Source organism: Notamacropus eugenii, chromosome 1, assembly GCF_028372415.1.
Source record: "Notamacropus eugenii isolate mMacEug1 chromosome 1, mMacEug1.pri_v2, whole genome shotgun sequence".
NCBI classification, from domain to species: Eukaryota; Metazoa; Chordata; class Mammalia; order Diprotodontia; family Macropodidae; genus Notamacropus; species Notamacropus eugenii.
In genome coordinates this window covers 523,256,548-523,276,162 of record NC_092872.1, presented here as the reverse complement: position 1 = coordinate 523,276,162, position 19,615 = coordinate 523,256,548, and the positions used below count along the sequence as shown (strand labels likewise).

The 19,615-nt window shown below is 40.6% G+C and overlaps 1 protein-coding gene and 1 long non-coding RNA gene across 2 annotated transcripts in view; both read left to right on the top strand.

The window, feature by feature from the left end:
* Positions 1-9,817, top strand: part of LOC140520110 (uncharacterized) — a 28,174-nt gene extending 18,357 nt beyond the window's left edge. The window contains exon 4 of the long non-coding RNA XR_011972398.1: positions 9,700-9,817. This is a non-coding gene — a long non-coding RNA (uncharacterized lncRNA). The remainder of the gene's footprint in view (positions 1-9,699) is intronic.
* Positions 9,818-16,461: 6,644 nt separating this feature from the next.
* Positions 16,462-18,405, top strand: COX5B (cytochrome c oxidase subunit 5B). The gene is made up of 4 exons (XM_072633783.1): positions 16,462-16,697; positions 17,299-17,369; positions 17,674-17,773; positions 18,205-18,405. Exons 1-4 carry the CDS (start codon positions 16,595-16,597, stop codon positions 18,315-18,317), a joined length of 387 nt encoding a protein of 128 aa, XP_072489884.1. The 5' UTR covers positions 16,462-16,594; the 3' UTR covers positions 18,318-18,405.
* The last annotated feature ends 1,210 nt before the right edge of the window (positions 18,406-19,615 follow it).

Genomic DNA, 19,615 nt, shown 5'->3' with positions numbered 1-19,615 from the left:
AAAGGCCTTGGTCAGATCTACAAATGTTGTATACAGACCTCTGTTCTGATGGCATTTCTCCTGGAGTTTTAGGGCAGCAAACATCATGTCAACTGTTCCTCAGTCCTTTCTGAAACCACTCTGACTCTCAGGTGGTATATGACTATCTTCCAGCTGAAGGATCACCCTATTAAGGAGGACTCTAGCAAGAATTTTGCCAGCAATGACTAAGAGAGAGACCCCTCTGTGATTGTTGCAGGACAATCTATTCCCTTTACCTTTATAGAGATGGACGATGGAGGCATCCTTGAACTCCTCAGGGAATAACCTCCTCTTACCGTATAACCTGGAAAATTTCAGTCAACTTTTGTATGAGCAATTTGGGTCCCCCTATGTATATATATGTATATGTGTATATACACATATGTGATATGTATATATTTATTGTGTTTGTCCTTCTTTGGCAAAGAAGACCATGCCATCAGAGAAATGATGACATGACTTGCACTTGACTTTGTTTTGAATGAGGGAGGGCTGTGCAGGGCACCAGCCTCACTTCTCCTCCAGAGCCATCTGAATCCAGAGACCTGATATTCCTCAGGATGACTGGAGATGACCTAGGATGCACTGGAAGACCTTGGGCCCTTTAGGCCAAGGTCTTTGCAGATACTCACTTAGGGTGAGGCAATGCCCATTCATTGAATGGATCTATTTAATAAGTAGCCAGGGCATGGCCCCTTTAATGAGGTCAAGAAAAAGAAAGACATCAGGCTGGGAAACAGCAAGTTACTACTGATAATCACTCTCAAGCTAGGAGAGTCCAGAGGATCCCTCAGGCAGGGCCCCAATGGAGTCCCAGTTTCAAAGTGCAGTAGGTTTAAGGTTTTGGGAGAGGACAGAACAGGGGACAGGACAGAGGAGAGGAGAAGGGAGACGAGACGAGGGGAGGGGAGGGGAGGAAGGGAAATAGGAAAGAAGCCAGTAAAACCCAAGTCAATTGGGCATCTTTTGGCCATCGAAGTTTACCTTCCTTTGGAGAGGAGAAGGAAGGTGAGGGGGAGGCAGACAGGAGAGGAGGAGGTGAGTTACCCAGCTAGTATTCAGCTAGCTGCATCTACTCTGGCTACTTCTTAAATAGACCTATTCTATCCTGGGTCATCTCCAGTCATCCTGAGGAATATCTGGTCACTGGATTCAGATGGCTCTGGAGGAGAAGTGAGGCTGGTGACCTGCACAGCCCTCCCTCACTCAAAACAAAGTCAAGTGCAAGTCATGTCATCATTTATCTGATGGCATGGTCTTCTCTGCCAAAGAAGGACGAACACAATCCTGTATATATTTATATGTATTATATATATATATATATTAATATATGTCATAACTTATTCAGCCATTCCCCAACTGTGGACATTTCCTCAGTTTCAATTCTTTGCCACCACAAAAAGAAATGCCATAAAAATTTTTGTATATATTGATCCTTCTATTAAAAAAATCTCTTTGGGGTATAGAAGACCTTTTCTTCTTAAAACTTATTTTCTTGATGACTCCTCTTCCCCCTTCCTTCATCCTGCCCTATCTTTCTCCTTGGTTTCTGAGATAATAAGAAAACACACCTGGATGCTGCCAACCCCAGAGCACTTCATGGACAGAAATTTTATATTTTTCACTAGTTCTTCATCTGGTTTGGGAAACATTGTTCTAGGATGTTCTGAAGACAAGTTTTCACCTGTGACTTACTATGTGACTATGGGTAAGTTACTCAACCTTGGTTTCATCATCAATAAAATTACAATAATAACTGTAGCATCAACCTCACAAAGCTGCTGTCTCACTAAAATGAAATCTTGTAGGTCAGAAGCACGTTGACAAAAAGAGCTATGTAAATTTTATATATTACAAAATTAATTATGTTGCCCAAAGTATGCCTTTTGTTACCATAGTAAATGGTATTTACCCATCTCTCACTTATTCCTGATTTGTGTTGGACATATGTAGGCAGTAGAGGAGCATCTGCATGGCCCTTTTATATCTTTGAATTTTTCTTTTGGTCTCTGGGGAAATGTTTCACAGAAAAAGAGAAGCTGGCAGTGCAAATTCTGGGATTCTAACACGGAGAAAGAGTGCCTTCCCTTCCCCCCATCCATCTGGGATCTTGCTTATTCTCTTTTTCCATTAGGAGCAGAAGCCAATGCAAAAGACTAAAAAGACAATATCTAGTCTGTGTCCTCTTTTTTCCTGCCCTCTTCTTTTTCCTCTGAGATGGCAGCATCAGTCACTGAGATGGTGTGCGTGACCAGGACAAAGGAGAGTTGGGACTGAACTGAATGACTACTGATTAGAGGCACAGCTAGTAACCTCCACTCTCCACCCCATTCCCCCACCCTCCCCCAGTGATGGGGACTGTAAACTACTTCCAATTCTATTTCCAACAGATGGTGAGCCATGGCAGAACCTCACTTCCTCTGAATCTCTTTAATAGGTGAGACTCAAACATGGGAGTGAACAGGTCTTAACTCATTTCTTTTTCCTGGACTGCAGATGTGTGTTCTTAGAGTTTTCCATCAGCACCAAAGATCTGAGAAAATGCTGTTCAGTTGAAAGAATTTGTATTTTTCTTTTCTATTTAATTTCATGATAGTAAGAACTGTATGATCCAGTTGAATTTTTGATTAATTTTAATGAACTCCTTTTTTTCTCTCTTTCTTTTAAAATTACAGGGGATATCCTGCCAGGTGAGGAAGGAATATATCTAGAAATGATGATGATATAAAAACCAAAGATTTCAATAAAAATAAAAATTTTAAAACTATCCCCCAAAAGATACAGCAACAGAAAAAACCCTTAATCACAATATACTAACTGAATAAATCTATGCGTGGTATAGAAAGTGACTTGAGGGCATGAAATACCCTAAAGGTGTGAGGGCTACAAGTCAATTATAGATAGTAGGTTTCATATAGTAATATTGGATCAACAACTCATTTATTCCTAGGCTAACTGGAATTCAGACAGCTAGTTGTTGAAAAAAAGACAAAAAAACCCAAACCTGCTAGGTCAAGAGTGGCTACTGGAGAAGTGGAGAACCCCAGGTGTTTTCAGTAGAATTCCCTCAAGTGTCCGAGGGAGATACTGAAGACTGGTTTTTTTTTTAAGTGGCTATAGGCCCAGGTGGGCATGGTGGCTTATATCTGGAATCCCAGCTACTAAAGAGGCTAGCCTATCTATTAAACCCAGAGGTTCTGAATCTGCAGTGGGCTAAATCAATCGATCTTATAACCACCTTAATATGCTTAGCTTGTAGGAGTGAGGTGATACCAAATTTACTAAGGAGGGATGAATCAGCCCAGATCTGAAAAATGGAGCAGATCAACTTCTTTGCTAAGTGGTGAGCTCATCCATGAGCAGCCCCTGTACTTCCATCCTGAATGAGATAGGAAGACCTAGTCTGTCTCTTTTTTTTTTAATGACTGTCTCATATTCCTGCTCCACTGTAGCTGAAAAGACTTGGTTTGATAGTTTAAGTAGTGCATCTCCTGGTAACTCATTCTGATATTGTATTCTAAGTTAATTTAAATTCCCTCAAGTGCTATAGATAGAAATATAAATATTTTACGGGTTTATTTTATACTTTGTTATTGTTCAGCCACTATGTATGTGTATATTGATTCCTATCTCTGTGGAAGGTAAAGGAAGTTCCTAGAATTCAGGGATTGTTTTTTTCCTTCCCTTCCTCCCTCCCTCCCTTCCTTCCTCCCTCCCTCCCTCCCTTCCTTCCTTCCTTCCTCCCTCCCTCTCTTCCTTCCTTCCTTCCTTCCTTCCTTCCTTCCTTCCTTCCTTCCTTCCTTCCTTCCTTCCGTCCGTCCGTCCTTCCTCCCTTCCTTCCTCCCTTCCTTCCTCCCTTCCTCCTTGCTTCCTTTCTCTCTCTTTAATGCCTATCATAGGGGCTGCCATGTAATAGATGTTTAGTAAGGTTAATCGAATGAAATTGAATCTCAGTCCCTTGCTATTACCTAACAGAATCATGGATTTTAAAGCTGGTCATTTAGTCCATCTCTCTTTTAACATGATGAAACCAAGGCAGAGCGAGGTGAAATGACCTGCCAGAAAGCATACAGAGCTGGAATTTGAAACCAAACCCAGTCCACTTCACCTCCTTCCATTAGTTCTATTGTGGAGTCACCCAGATTTCCTAGCTGTATAATCAGGACATCTGCAAGTAGACAATTAAAGCATCTTTATTTCCAATGCCTTTTTTCCTCTTTTTTCATTCCTTATCACTATGCCTAACCCTGCTTTACATCTATTTTTTAATGAATAACTCTAATGTTCCTTCATTGCAAATACTGTCAGTGCTGAATTTATAAGACTCTTTTTTTTTCTTATGGAGGCAAGATCCTCTTCCTCTATTTTTAAACATTTTTGACAGAAATTATTTCTGTATTTTTAACCCAATATCATTTTGTACCTTTTATGTAATTTTAATATTTTTCTTATTGATATGATTGATTATGTTTACATCTTTATTTCCTAATATTAAACCAACCTTGCCTTCCAGGCATAAATCCTACTTGGTCGTCACAGATACGTTAAATTGTTGTCTATTGCTGTGTTCCATTGACTTATATTTAATTCTTTTGAATTTATATTCATATGTAGCTTGTAATTTCCTTTTGCAGTCTCATCTGCCATAATTGGTTATCAAAACCATAGTTGGCTCATTGAAAGAATGGAGCAGTATGCCTTTGTCCTCTGTAATTGTGGAGAGGATCTAAATATGTGGGGATTCCTTGTTCTTTGAAGGTTTAGAAGGATTCATTTGTAAATTAGTGCGGCCATAGTCCCTTTTATTCAGGAGGTCAATAATGGCTGGTCTGTCTTCTCTTTCAGAGACTGGTCTATTTTTGTTCTCTATATCCTGTTTTGCCAGGAAATAGATATTTTGGTAGATAGTCATCCTTTTCTTTTAGGTTTTTAAGAATATTAGAAAGCTATGTCTAATTACCTCTGACAATTTCTTAATTTCTTTCACATTTCTTATGATCTCCCCTTTCCTCATTTGTGATTTTGATGACCAGACTTTTTCTTCTCTTTATTTTTAAAAATTATATTTACCTATTGTTTGTCAATTTTAGTCTTAAAAAATAGCTCTTATTTTCTTATTTAAAATGTTTCTTTACATTTGCCTTATTCATTTTTTAGCCTAGTCTTTATGATCTTTTCTTTTCTGTTTTACTCTTTTACCACCCTTCTGAAAATACCTCCCCAGCTTGGCAGTTACACTCACAAGTTTGCAGATTGGGTCTTCGGAGGGGAAAAACTGCTCAGCAGACTCCAGCCCACTGTGTCTCCATCTGTTGTCAGTGGCAGTCTGCCACTGCCTAGGTGAATCTCTAGGCAGGAGGGATTAACCTGGGGTCTGTGACTTTAAATATATATAAATAAGTGTACGTGTACATGTATGTATACACACACATGTATAGAAACACATACATATGTATAGATTTGCATACATATATGTTATCCTATATATATCTATATACTACATATACATGTGTACAAAACTATTTCAGCATAACTGGTTTCCTTTGTAATCCTGTGTATTTTATTTTATGCATTATAGACTGTGAGATACTTGAGAGCAGGGACTATCTTTTGCCTTTCTTTGTATCCCCAGTCCTTAACACAGTGCCTGGTGCATAGTAAGAACTTAAATAATGTATATTAACTGACTATTTGGAGAAGGGGTCCATAGGATTTACCAGACTGTCAAAGGGGTTCATGACATGGAAAAGTTTAAGAACACCACCAACAGCAAGCATTTATTAAACACCTACTGTGTGCCAGGTACTATGCTAAGCACTGGAACCCCTGTTCTAGAGATTTAGCTAGGTTTGGTACCTCTGCAGGCTGGCCCTATGGGAAAAACCCTAAAGCTCTGGCATAGCACAAACTCATTTTCAAGGTCTTTTTTGGCTAGGAATTAGATGCAGCTGGGAAGAAAGATAATATATCCACTCAAAGGACTGTGTATCTCTTTTAAAAAGTCTGACCAAAGCTGGGGACTTGCCTGCAGCTGCAGTCCTAGGGCTGTTCAGCTCCATACTTCCTTTTTTCCCCTTTGGCTCCTGATTTAGTGGGCCACTCCTTCAGTCAAATAAATTAGGATTATTTTGAGAGGTCAGTAGAAAATAATTAAGAATAATTAAAAACAGAAATTTATGTTCTCCAATCCATATTGCTCCCTACATTTGGCTGCAATTGTCCTCAAAATATGAAATTTCCTGTAAATTAAGGGAGCACCACACACTGGGAGGAAAGAATTTTACTGAAGGATGGTCTTTGTGGTCCACAAAAGGCTATGAAGGCTGAAGACAGGATATGCGTGATGTGATTTCTTTGGGAGGGACTCAACCAGTCTATCTGTATGATGTGGAGGCCTGTGGTCTCATATCAGCTTGTGAGGAGGTAGCAGTTTCCCAGATGGGTTAGGGGAGATTTGCAACCCTAAAGATAGTGTCAGAACTTAGGCTACAGGACCATAACCAGAGAAGACTAGCTAGATTTTGCTTTTTATCCATGCAGCCTCCTTTACCCAAGGAGCTAGAGTAGAGCTGAAATGGCTGCCTACAGGGACAGCACAGGAAGGTCAATGGGGATGGTGAATGCTTACTAGAAGGGAGGGAAAAGAAAACTTGAGGGCAGTAGGAGGTGAACAGTGTAGCATGATGAGAGAGGACAGGAGGCCCTCTGAGGGACTTCAGAGAGGGAAAAAAGGATTGGGAATTAGTCACCTCTCTGCCACTCCACTAGCCAGTACCATGGCTTCTTGTGATCACTGTCCTGAGCTAAAGGTTTCTGAAAGAGAATGCCTGAAATGACAAGAGAAGGGATTATAGCTGAGCTGTTCTGCCAGGAGTAGACAACAGTGAAACTCCTATCTCTTTATCTCTTACATCTTTCTGGCTTCCACTGAGCCTATGTCTTATTCCTTATTTAATTTTTAAAAATTTTTAAAAGTCTGCTCACGTTTTGTTTTGATTGGGTATTCTCAAAAAAAATCAATATTTCTAAGGTATCATTCAGGGTGTGCAAGCATTAAAAGAAGTAGCTGAGCAGGAGACTATAGTCACCTTTGGACACAGAGAGCAAGGGGAGAAAGCATTTATTAAATGCCTACTATGTGCCAGGTACTATGCTAAGCACTTCATGAATATTATCTTATTTCATTCTCTCAACAACCCTGGGAGGTAGATGTTATTATTATCCTCATTTTACAAACAAGAAGAGAGAGGTAGATAGGGATTAAATGACTTGCCTTAGGGTCATGTAGATCATAAATTCCTAAAACTGGATTTGACTTCCAGTCTTCCAGACTCAAGGCCCACCAGTCTAACCACTGCTGTACCTAGCCATCTAGAAAATTCCCTTTCTAATTGCTAGGATTTTTCATCAGCTGGGAGTTTGTGACAAACCAAATGGATTTTTATTGATACAAATCAGTATAACTCCCCCACATCAGGGAAGAGATTATATCTATCTAGACCAAAGAGAAACTTAGGTCCAACCTGAGCCAGCAATATTCTAGTGAGAGGCCTAGTAAGTAGAGAGCTGGAGTCTCTTCTCTATGGCAGGATCCTCTCCTGACTTTCCTCCCAATTGTCCTATTACAGAAGGTTCCCTTGGATGGGGGGTGGGGGTTGGAGAGGAGTGGAGAGAGGGCAGGGAATTGATTTAGGAAAAGTCATACACACTAGACCCCAGAAGGAAAGAGCCAGGAAAGAGTGTCTCTTGCCACCCACCACTGTTACATATAGAAAAGGTGCCATCTCTGACACTCCTCAGTAATGTTTGAATTTCCTAGTTCTTAGGAATTCTAGGGCAGTGATTGTTTAGTTGACCTGTGTGAACTTGGGATCTAACTTTTCTTATCTGCCCTGGATATGCAAGAATATGTTCATCTCTTGTCCCTGGAATTTTGGTGCTACAAAGAACTATTTCATTTGGGCTGAGATCAGCATTATCACAACGTTAGCAACGTGGAGAGATTTTCCCATCAGTTTAGAGATATAGGAAAGACTAATGAAATTGCAATAAATTTCAAAGATAAGTAAGAATACAAATGAAAGTATCCTTGGGAGGGTTTTTTGCTTTTATTTTTGTTTTAATCTAAATAGCTTTTTCCATTGCCAAGGTTAATGGCCTTGAGCTCTCTTACATAAAGAACAACAGAGCTTTTGCTGGAGAGTTTACAATGTATAAATGATACTTGTGTTGGGGAAGAACTTCAGAATCTTAAAAAGTTACAGAGAAAAGTCCTCAATTTAGTAACTTCTATTTTCAGAGGCAGGATGACACTTGCAGTTACAAAAATCCCAAATATACTTATTATATAGTATGAAAAGGGGAATTGCAAACCAGACAGTATTGAATACATTGCAGTAGTTATCATTTTATTGACAACCAGACTGGTCTAAAGATCCAAAAAATTCAGGGAGAATCTCTGTGTGTTTCTAACCTTACAAGTTCTGAAGCAGAAAGATGCCTCAGCAGGACTTACAAAGCTAGGCCCAAGAGAATGCCATATTTGAAAATCCAAAATTGCAAAACGCATACATTTGGGGATGTTTGCATTACAAAAGAATGAAAAAAAATTGAAGTACCAAAGTTCCTTAGCAAACTCCATACATACAGTTACCCAAAACATTATTTGATATACAAAAATCTATACAACTTTTTAGGGACGTCCATATTGAATAAGTCAAGTTGTATTTTTATATCATATCAGTGTTTCTTTGTAGTACCTAGGGCACCCCCATCTTAAGAATGAGGCCCATAGAAAGCTACCCAAGATTCAAGGTACTGTTTGGGTCTACAAGTCCTAACAGAAAAACCTTAGCTTATAAAAAATATATTTACTTTTGTTTGTCAGCCAAAGGATATAATTAATTAGAAGAAAAAAATCAAGTAAGAAAAGGAGCAGTATGGTAGAACATTCCCCCTCAAACTGGGCTATATTTTCTCACAAATGCAGTAGAATAGTGGACTCACCTAAGGAATGTATGGGGAGAAGCAGGAATTTTGCAAATATGTGACTGGGGCTGTGTATGTGGAAGAGAAAATTATGCTTTTGACAAAACAGGACTATTCATGCTCTTCTGGCAATATAGTCTGATGTTTTTCCCACTGGACCTACACTCTGCTGGTCTCCAGGACTGGGTAATCTCTGCTGAGCAAATAGATAGAGAATGTAGTTAAGCCTGGATCCCGGTTGGTCCATTCATGCAGTGGTGGCTACTAGGCATGACTCCAAGAAGCAAGATATATCATGGAGTTTCTCTGCTTTTGATTTCAGCTGGAGACCTCACCTGAAGTGCTGTTTGTTGCTTTCCCATTAGTGAAAAAGAAGCCCTGTTATCTCTCTTTTAGTTTAGAATCCAGCTTAAGCTTTAGCTCTTATAAGTGAATCAACACCTTCACCAGTAAAAGAAGAGAAGAAGAAAAAAAATCCCAGCCATTTTCCTCCCCAAAGGAGAGTCTCAGAGTTTCAACTGTGACAGTTTTTTCTTCTTCAAAAGGACAGTCTTCATGGGCAAGGTCTTTTGGAACCCATCATAGCCAGCCAGCTAAGTTGGGTACACAGGCATTATCTGTTTTACTTTTTACTTATTTTTTAATATCACCTATGTTTCCCAATATATCTCTTTTCACTTTCTCTCCTAGAAAAGCCAGCCCTTATAACTATAACAGGGATTGACTGACGCATGCCCAGAATATGTTCACAAAATTCTCCATGTGGAAGAGACTGGGGAGCCTGCTTCCTGGAGAGCTGTGATGACAGGTAATGGAAATGCCTTGGAGATACTTTGGAAATATGTAGACCTTCTGTAACTAATTCCATTCTGCTAATTATGTGGTGAGAAAAAGTCTTTTCAACCAACTGCCTAGCTAGAATAGAGGGTGCCTTCCAAAAGCATTAGTCAAATTAAATGCAAATTAAAACAACCTTGAGATATTATTTTACATCTCTCAGATTGATTAAAATTATTAAAGGGGAAAGTGACAAATGTTGGAGGGGATGTGAAAAAATTGGAACACTAATTCATTGTTGGTGGAATTGTGAACTGATCCAGCCATTTTGAAGAACAATCTGGAATTATGTCCAAAGATTTATTAAACTGCCTGCGCCCTTTGACTCAGCAATACCACTACTAAGTCTTTTTCCAGAGATGATTAGGGGAAAAGGAAAAGCATCTATATGATCTAAAATATTTATAGCAGCTCTCTTTGTGTTGGCAAAAAAATGGAAATTTCAGGGATACCCATCAGCTGGGCAATGGCTGAACAAGTTGTGGTATATATTTGTGATGGAATACTACTGTGCTATAAGAAGTGATGAACTCAACGATCTTAGAAAAACATGGAAAGACTTGCATGAAATAATGAAGGGCAAATCAGCAGAACCAAGAAAAAGCTGTATACAGTGGCAACAGCATTGTTTTAAGAACAACTTTGAGCGAATGACCATTATAAATACCCAAACTAACTACAAAGGACATATGAAGGAAGATGCTATGTGCATTCATAGAAAGAACTGATAAATAGAAGTATGTATAGAAATATATATGTATTATATAGTATATATAGACATACATACATTTTTGCATCTAATGGGGGAAAAAGGAAAAATTTTATACAACTTTTTAATATATTTTAAAGGAATAGCAAGTTATACACAATAGATTTATAGTTTCATGTGCAATCTTTTTCTTATACTGTTATGAAAATATTTGTTTTATTCCATAAGTTGAAAAATAAAATAAATAAAAATTAAAAGTAAAAAAAAAACAAACCCGAAAGCATTAGTCAAACAGAGCTACCACCTTTCTCTGCAACTGTTCCCTCTTGGATCTCTGGTCTTAGTTTGACTCCTTTGCTTGTGGTATCCAGTGAGAGACAAGGCTGTAAGGCAAAGGTTCCCAGACTTTTTCAGTTCATGTCACCCTTAGTGTCTCAGAAATTTGTTCTTGGTACCCCTAGAAGATAAGAAATACCTCATCGTTCTGTTTAATAAGTAGTTAGGCAATAAGTATTTATGTCCTAACAACTTAGTAGCAGTTTGAAAAAAAAATTATACATATAAATTGTTGGAAAAATATTTTTATTTATTCTTACATATTTATAAGAATAATAATATAATTTTAATATATTTTATATATTGGTTTATTCATTTATTATGTATTCCTACATCACCACAACTCCTTAGTTAATGTACGTGCACTGTGTGATGAGCATTGTGCAAGGTTTCATCCTTTGGAACTGAATTAGATACTACCACCCTCATCTCCTTTTCTTCATTGATGTCCTCATTGTACTTGCTTTTTAATCCTAGCAACAGCAAAAAACCCAGTTTCGCAAAGATATGATATTGTAAGGGAGAAAAGTCACTGGTATGGCTAAAGGAACAAGTAAAAAAAACATCTCAAACATTTGAGGACACGAACCAAAGGAATGTAGCCCGATCTAATGATGAAGCGTGAACTACTCCGAGCTGGTGGGTGTCTGGCAGATAGGAGCATTGCTGTTTCCCTTACTGGTGCCCTGGAGCACCATGATGCTTAGTTTGAGAACCAGCTTCTATGGTTCCAAGCCTGACAAGTGGCCCTGTGAAAACAGGCCTCTGTCCTTTGCCGCATCGTTTTTTTTGGCTGTTGTTTGGTGGAGATCAGTGTAGAGGCCCTGAACTTGTCAGTTTCTGAAGTTCAGGAATTTCAGCTTCCTGGAGTCTGGGAGTCACTGAGGTCTAGGATTTCAGGGAAACAAGTCCATGCTGGGTTTTGTAGCCAGCCTAGCACCAACACACCAAGGAGCAAGGAATGACCCTCAGGGCTGACTTTTGGGATCCACTGAAATAACGCTCATCCAGCAGTCATACCACATCTGGACCTGACCTTGGTAAACAAAGTTATGAACTGGGCTGTCTCTCCAGAGACCAAGGTAGTGTTGGGGAGTGTCTGCCCTAAGGTATCGGGGAAAATTTTTGTATTTTAGTTATTGCTATATCTTCAACTCAAATATTCCTTTGTGAAAGATAATTGATGTTAAGTGGTTAAATAGAAGGGACAGCTAGGTGGTAAAGGGGATAGAGTGCTGGTACTGGACTCAGGACGACCTGAGTTCAAATCCAGTCTCAGACACTTACCTGGGTAAGCAACTCTGAGCAAGTAACTTAACCCTGTTTGTGTCCATTTCCTCATCTATAAAATGAGCTGCAGAAGGAAATGACAAACCACTCTCATAACTGCCAAAAAAAAAATACCCCAAGTGGGGTTTTGAAGAGTCAGACACAACTGAAAAATGACTGAACAGAAGCTGGTTAAGTAGAACTGGGATGTAGAGTCACCTTCTGCCTCTCAAGGACTGCTAGGACCTGAAGGGGAAGATATAGCAGCCTGGTTCTAGGAGAGTGAGCCAGAAGGATACTTTCTACAGGTGGAAAGTGATTAAATGGAACTGAGGTACTACTTACTGGTAGCTGAAAGTAGGGAAAACATAAAGAGTGAGGCCTTGAAATGAGGACAGTAGAAAAGAATGTCCTACTCAGGGTACTCCTAGAATCCTGAAAGGGAGATCTAGCTCACCCTGGGAAAAAAAGCTTAGAACAGAGAGATACTTGCCATATAACAAAGAATTTAAAAAAAGAAGAAAAAGACAGTTCAGCCAAACCAATTTATCAATCAAGCCTAGCATTATATGTATTATTATTAACCAGCCATAATCTCCTCACTTCTGCAAAGTAGGAAATATGTGAATTTTAAAATTTATTCTTTGGGGCCAAGTCTAGCCAAGTCATTTCACAGCATCAGTTTCTTGTTCTTTCTGTTTACATTGTTATTATGTGTACTGTTTTTCTACATAGGCTTACTTTCCATATTTAAATCAACAAGCATTTATTAGGTGTTTATTATTTACCAGGTACTTTACTTCGAATCAGTTGATAAAAGGTCTTCGTATGCTTCTCTGTATTCATTATAGTCATCATGTCTTATGAAGCAATAATATTCCTATATATTCATATGCTAACATTTCTTTAACCATTCTCCAATCAATGGGCATCTTTAGTTCTTTGCTCCTATAAAAAGTCCTGCACTAAATATTTTGGTATATATAGAACCTTTTATTATTAACTTCCTTGGGGTATATACTTAGGTAAATCTCTGGGTCATTTGACCTAGATGACATTTTAGTAATTTTCTTTATATAATTCAAAATTGCTTTCCAGAATGGATAGGCCAATCCACAATCCCACCAACAATGTATTGTGCACCTATCTTTCCATATTCCCTCCATCCCTGACTATTTCTTTTGATATCTTTGTCAATTTGACAGATGTGAGGCGAAACCTCAGAGTTGTTTTGATTTCTATTTCTCTTATTATCGATGATTTGGAACAAAATTTCATATAGTTGTTAATAGTTTGCAATATTTTTGAGAACTGTTTGTTTATATTCTTTGAGCATACATCCATGGAAGACTGGCTTCTTGTCTTATATATTTGTGTTAATAACCTATATATCATGAATATGTAGATTTTCAGAAATATTTGACATAAAGATCTTTTTTTCCAAACCAAACTGCAATTTTGTTCCTACAAAAGTTTTGCAATTTCATGTAGTTGAAATTATCTATTTTCCTTGGGGGTTCACATCTATGTATTATTTGACATAAAATCTTCCTCTTAAACTATGCTTCCAAAGTTACTAAACTGTAGATACCTTTTGACTCAATGATATTACTACTAAGTCTATACCCCCCAAAAAGATGAAAAGGACCCAAATATACAAAAATGTTTATAGTAGCCTTTTGTGGTGACAACTTGGAAAATAAGGAGGGGTGTTCATCAGTTGGGTAGTGGCCAAACCAATTACAGCATATTAATCTGATGGAATAGTATTGTGCTATTAAAAAATGTTTAAAAGGACAGTTTAATAAAAACCTGGAAGGACTTGTATGACTTGATACAGAACCAGCAGAACAATTCATACAGCAACATCCTAAAGACAAACAACATCGTAAGACTCAAATTGAGAACTCCGATCGATGCGATGACCAATCATGATTCCAAAAGACCAAAGATGAAGCATGTTATCCACTTCCAGATAGATGGACTCAGGATGCAGATCGAGACATTGGACATGGCCAATGTGAAAATTTCTGATGTTTGACATATGCATATTTGTTACAAGGGTTTTGTTTTTCTTTTTTTCTAATGAAGTGGGAGATAAGGATAGGAAACAGATATTTAATTGAAGAAAAAACAAATTTAATTTTAAAATGCATACTTAAAATATTTTTAAAAATCCTTTCCCTAGCCCATACTTCTGAAATGTATCTGATCTGGTTCTCTCCTGATTTTTTTAATGGTATGATATTTAATATTCAAGTCCATTATCCACTTTGAGCTTATTGTGGCATATGGTGTAAGGTGTTGGTCTAAAAAAATCTAACTTCTGCCAAACTGCTTTTCCATTTTTGCAGCAATTCTTGTCAGATAGGGAATTCTTCCCCAAGTAATTCACATTCTTGGATTTATTAAATACTAGGTTATTAAATCCAGTTATTCCTGATTCTTCCTTATGTAATCTGTTCTTCTGAGCTTCTGTTTTTTAACCCGTGCCAAATAATATTGATGATTACTGCTTTGTAGTGTATTTTGAAGTCTGGATTCCCCATTTTTCCCTACCTTTCCCCGTTATTTCCCTCGAGATTCTAGATCTTTTTTCTCCTCCAAATTAATTTTATTATTTTGTCTAGCTCTATAAAATATCCCCTTGGTAGTTTGATTAGCATAGTACTAAACCTGTAAATTAATTTGGGTAGTATCATCATTTGATCATAATTATAAATTCAAATCCTTTTTGCAGACATGAATGCTAGCGATAGAATATTAAACTACTCCCCATAGGGGAGAGAGCCTCGTGGGGTCGACCTACATTAAGCTCCTCAACCATAGCTAACAATACTCATCATTAATATGTATGCAGCGCTTCAAGCGCATTCTCTTATTGGATCCTTACAGCCACCTACCAGGTAAGTGGCATTGCTGTCTGCATCTTACACACGTGGAACCTGAAGCTGAGAAAGGTTAAGGGATGGATTTGAACTCCTTTGTTCATGACTCAGTGTCTCTCTAATACAGTGTGCACACTGCCATCTAGTGGTCCTTTATGATAATACTTTTGTGTCTTCCTCCGTTGCCAAAGAAGACCAGGCCATCAGAGATGACATGACGTGTACTTGACTTTGGTTTGAGTGAGGGAGGGCTGTGCAGGTCACCAGCCTCACTTCTCCTCCAGAGCCATCTGAATCCAGTGACCAGATATTCATCAGGATGACTGGAGATGACCCAGGATGGGGCAAATGGGCTTAAGTGACTTGCCCAAGGTCACACAGCTAGCGAGTGTCAAGTGTCTGAGGTGAGACTTGAACTCAGGTCCTCCTGACTCCTGCACTGGTGCTCTATCCACTGCACCACCGAGCTGCCACAACTGCTTCAAAACCTGCGCTAATCTTGTGTCCACAACCGCTTTTTTATAAATGTGCCCTATTGCAATTTTTTTGAACAATTGGATAGGTTTCTTAAAAAGATTTGAACCCGAGATTAAAAGTCAGCTGCGTTCCCAATTCCCTTAATCCTTACTAGTCAGTGGCCGCATTGTAACTAGAGGGCAGCTCTCCTGGCCCTGTTTCCCCAATGCGGGGGGAGGCCAGCCTGGTGTTTGTGGAAGGGTAATGGGGTGGACTCGCCATCAGAGGACTGAATTTGAAAGCTGACTCTCCTGGCTGAATGACTTCGGACAAGTCACAGTGACCACCCGGCCTCACTTCCGTAAAAGTGGGGGAGCTTGTTTAGACTCCCAAGCAGATTTGTGTTCTTGGTCCACCCGAGGAAAGAAATGTGCATTTATGAAGCCCCTTCTGTGTCCAGGCAGCTACGGGACCCAGTGACCGGGCAGGACGCTTGCCTCCAGCTCGCCTCAGGCCAAGCAGCGCAGGGTGTCTGCCAAGAGAACCGCGCAGACAGCGTGCGGGCAGGCTGCGGGGCACGGAGAAGTCTGAGGCGCCAAGCGTGGGAACAGGTCCTATCCCTGTCACGGTCGTCCTGGCCGGTCAAGGACGTCACCTAGGCTCCGATCTGCCCCGGGTTCTTCGTGACTTAGGCCCGGAGCTCCCAGCACTACCGCTGAGCTGCTCGAGTCACAGTCCGACCTCTTTTTCAGTTAATAACGCCGGATTTAGCGCCCAGCTCAGCGCTCTAGGCTGGGGTGGTGGAACGCACGACTGCAAACCGCCGCCGAGGAGGCAGGAGCAGTGCGCGAGCCCGAACGAAAGCAGCCCGAGCACGCGCGCAGCCTCCGGGCCTGCGCACCCCCAGCCCAAGCAGCGCGAGCCCCGCCCCTCCTCGTAATCCGGTGCTCGGACCCAGGAAGGGGAGGAGAAAGAGCCAGGATAGGCTGGCCCAGGTCACGTGGCCGAGGACAGAGGAAGCCCCGCCTTTTCCGGGGGCCTCATTCCGGAAGCGCCGCTGTTTCCATCGGTCGTGGTTGTCTCGGGCGCAATGGCTTCAAGGTTACTGCGGGGCGCTGGGGGACTGGCGGTCCAGGCCTTGAGGGCCTGTGGCCCTGCTCGGGTGGCCGCTCGCTCCATGGCGAGCGGAGGAGGTACGTGAGGCGTTGGGCCCCAAGTGACCCTCTCTGCGGCAACCTCTGCGGGGAGGCCCCGCGGCCTTGGCGGGGACTGCAGGGAGGAGGTGGAGGGGCTTCCTCAGGCCGCGGTGGAGCCTCCCAGCAGGTCCTCGGAGCGAGCAGAGCCCGAGGACAGCGTTGTCCGCCGGCGCCTCCGGCCGGGAGGGTTACCGCTCTGAGGTCAGGGACGGTTTATTGTTTATCCCTTTGCCCTAAATCGGTTCCGGGCTCAGAGTAGGTGACGAGTAAATAAATAGTGGGCTGGGCTTTTTTCCGGAGGCATGAAAGTGAGGACACCGGGTGACCTTGCCGAGGGCCGGGACACCTGGGAACTTCCCTCCCCCTCTCGATTGCTGCCCGTGGCGGAACCCGGGGAAATCTGGAGAACGCCCCAGGGCTGAGCCTCGGGCCTGCGTCGAGGACTTGTCTCGGAATACCGGCCTCGGGACGGCACGGCGCGCGTCGGTGACCTGTGCGGTGCTGCTCGCGGTTACTGATCCCCGCAGTCCGAGCTGTTAAGTCTTGCTGGACAGCATCTATATGGACAGTCTTCCTCATTCACTGTATCTTCCTGTAGGCGTCCCTTCTGACGAGGAGCAGGCTACTGGCTTGGAGAGGGAGATTATGATGGCTGCGAGGCATGATTTGGTGAGTTTCAAGTTACACCCACATCTCCCGTTCTGCAGAGCTGAGAGCGCTTGAGTTGGTTTCACAGCAGACACCCCCCCCACCCCAACTTCATCTGTGACAGCTTATCTGATCACTTTGAAGATCATCTGTTTGGAGGTCTAAGCTAGGCTAATCTCATTTTGCGGATGAGGAAAGTTGAGAGTTCAAGTGATGATAAAGTGTCTTGCTCAAGGTCACACCGGTGGTCTTCAAATCTAGCTTTTTTTCTCCGCTGCATGAAATGGTCAGTCAGCTCAACTATTGAACATTATTGTTCTTGCAGGATCCATACAATATTCGAGCCCCAAAGGCAGCTCCAGGGACTAGGGAGGAGCCCAACCTGGTCCCTTCCATTACTGACAAGCGAATAGTGGGCTGTATCTGTGAGTATTCCTGAAAACCAGATATTATCATAAAGTACAAGTATTCTTGAAAAGAAATCATTTTTCCTGTTAGAGCCTGTCATTCAAATAGAGTTAAAGTCATCCTAATACTGCTTTGTCTTAAGGCCAAAGGGAAAGATTTCTAAAGTAAAGTGGAATTTTGCTTTTAGTCTGTGGCTTGGAGGGCAAAAGTAGGAGGTGTTGTATATGCTGGAGGTGTTGAGGAGTCATTCACTTATTCCTTGCATCTTTGAACCCTTAGCAGTTTGGAATTTTGAGGTGGCCTTGAGCTCAGGGGACATAAGAGTGTTCAATCCACTTGCCCCAAGATGAGATGCCACAGGAGGGAAAGAGGAGATTCTGAAATGGCACTGGCAGTTTTTCAGGTGCAGGGTTTCCCCTTGTAGTGGACTCATCTTTCTTCCCTGCAGGTGAAGAGGACAACAGTGCAGTCATCTGGTTCTGGCTTCACAAAGGCGAGACACAGCGTTGCCCTAGTTGTGGAACCCATTACAAGCTGGTACCCCAACAGTTTAGCCACTGAACTCCTGAACTGGTTTACTTGAGATGTGTTATGTTTTCTTCCCTCTAATAAAAGACTAGCCATTTCCCTGGCTCTCCCATAGTATAAATGACTGGTTTCATATTTTTGTTTTTCAGAAAAATGCTTCCATTTCCTTAGGTTGAGGCTTTGTATATATAAGCCCATAAATTTTATTACCCTCTGATGCAATGTAGTTGGCATGTGAGAACTGGAAGAGATACTCTAGCTAACTTATTAAAAAAACCCCACAATTTCTTGCTACTTTCTATACTTTGCAGTATTTTGTCATCTTATAAGCAACTCATTTTGTAGTTGGAAAGAGAAACTGTTTTGTTTAGCCCAATGTTAAAATTAAGTAAATGTGTTTTTAAAAACTCACTAGCCACTAGCAAACCCCAAAAAGTCATAATAAAAAGTTTAACCATCTTAACTTTATTTGCCTGCTGTAAAGTAGGCACACAGTGAATTAGAAGGAAATAGAAGGAAAAAAGCTGATGATAAAGGTCCTAAACAGTCTCCATATGACTTAGAACTAGAAGAAGTGACAAAGATAATTTAGTCCACTTTTCCTCATTTTACAGATAAAGAAATGGTTGCAGAGTGCAACTGACATGGCTAAGATCACACAAGTAGTAAGTGACAACTGATATTGTGGTTCCATATCTGACTCCAAACCAATGTTCCTTCCAGCATACTACTCATTCTCTCCTGGACACTTGATTTTTACCAGTGGGACATGTTTTGCCTCATCAGCTTAGGAGTTATAGACTGCACTCACCTCATCTTTCAGACCCTGGTCCTTCCCTTCTTACTTGCAGTTTAAAACACTGTTCTAGATCTGAGCTTTCCATTTTCATGAAAGCCTCATTGGTATGTCACAAGCAATAGAGCTTTCTTATTTGAATTGTCACCACTAGTAAGTATTCTCTAGAATGGGTTCTTAACCTGAGATATGCTTACTTTTTTTTAAAAAAAAAATTTTCAATAATAGTCTTTTAATGCAATTGTTTTATAGTTTTAAGTAGTTTTATTTATTTCAAAATATTTATGAAAAGTGCTAAGTTTCACCAGACAAAGAGGTCTCATAATAAGGTCAAGAATTCCTCTTTGAGAAATTGCTTTTAAGTAAACTGTTATCAAGTCCTATGGATCTTTTAGTTCTAGCCAGTCATTGCTTTATCTCCCTTTCTTGGACATCATGGTTTCTAAATACGAAAATTCTAAATGCCTGCTGATCTAAATCCATATTAGCCAGTTCCCTTCAATGTGGATACTACAGATTAGAACCTCAAATGAAT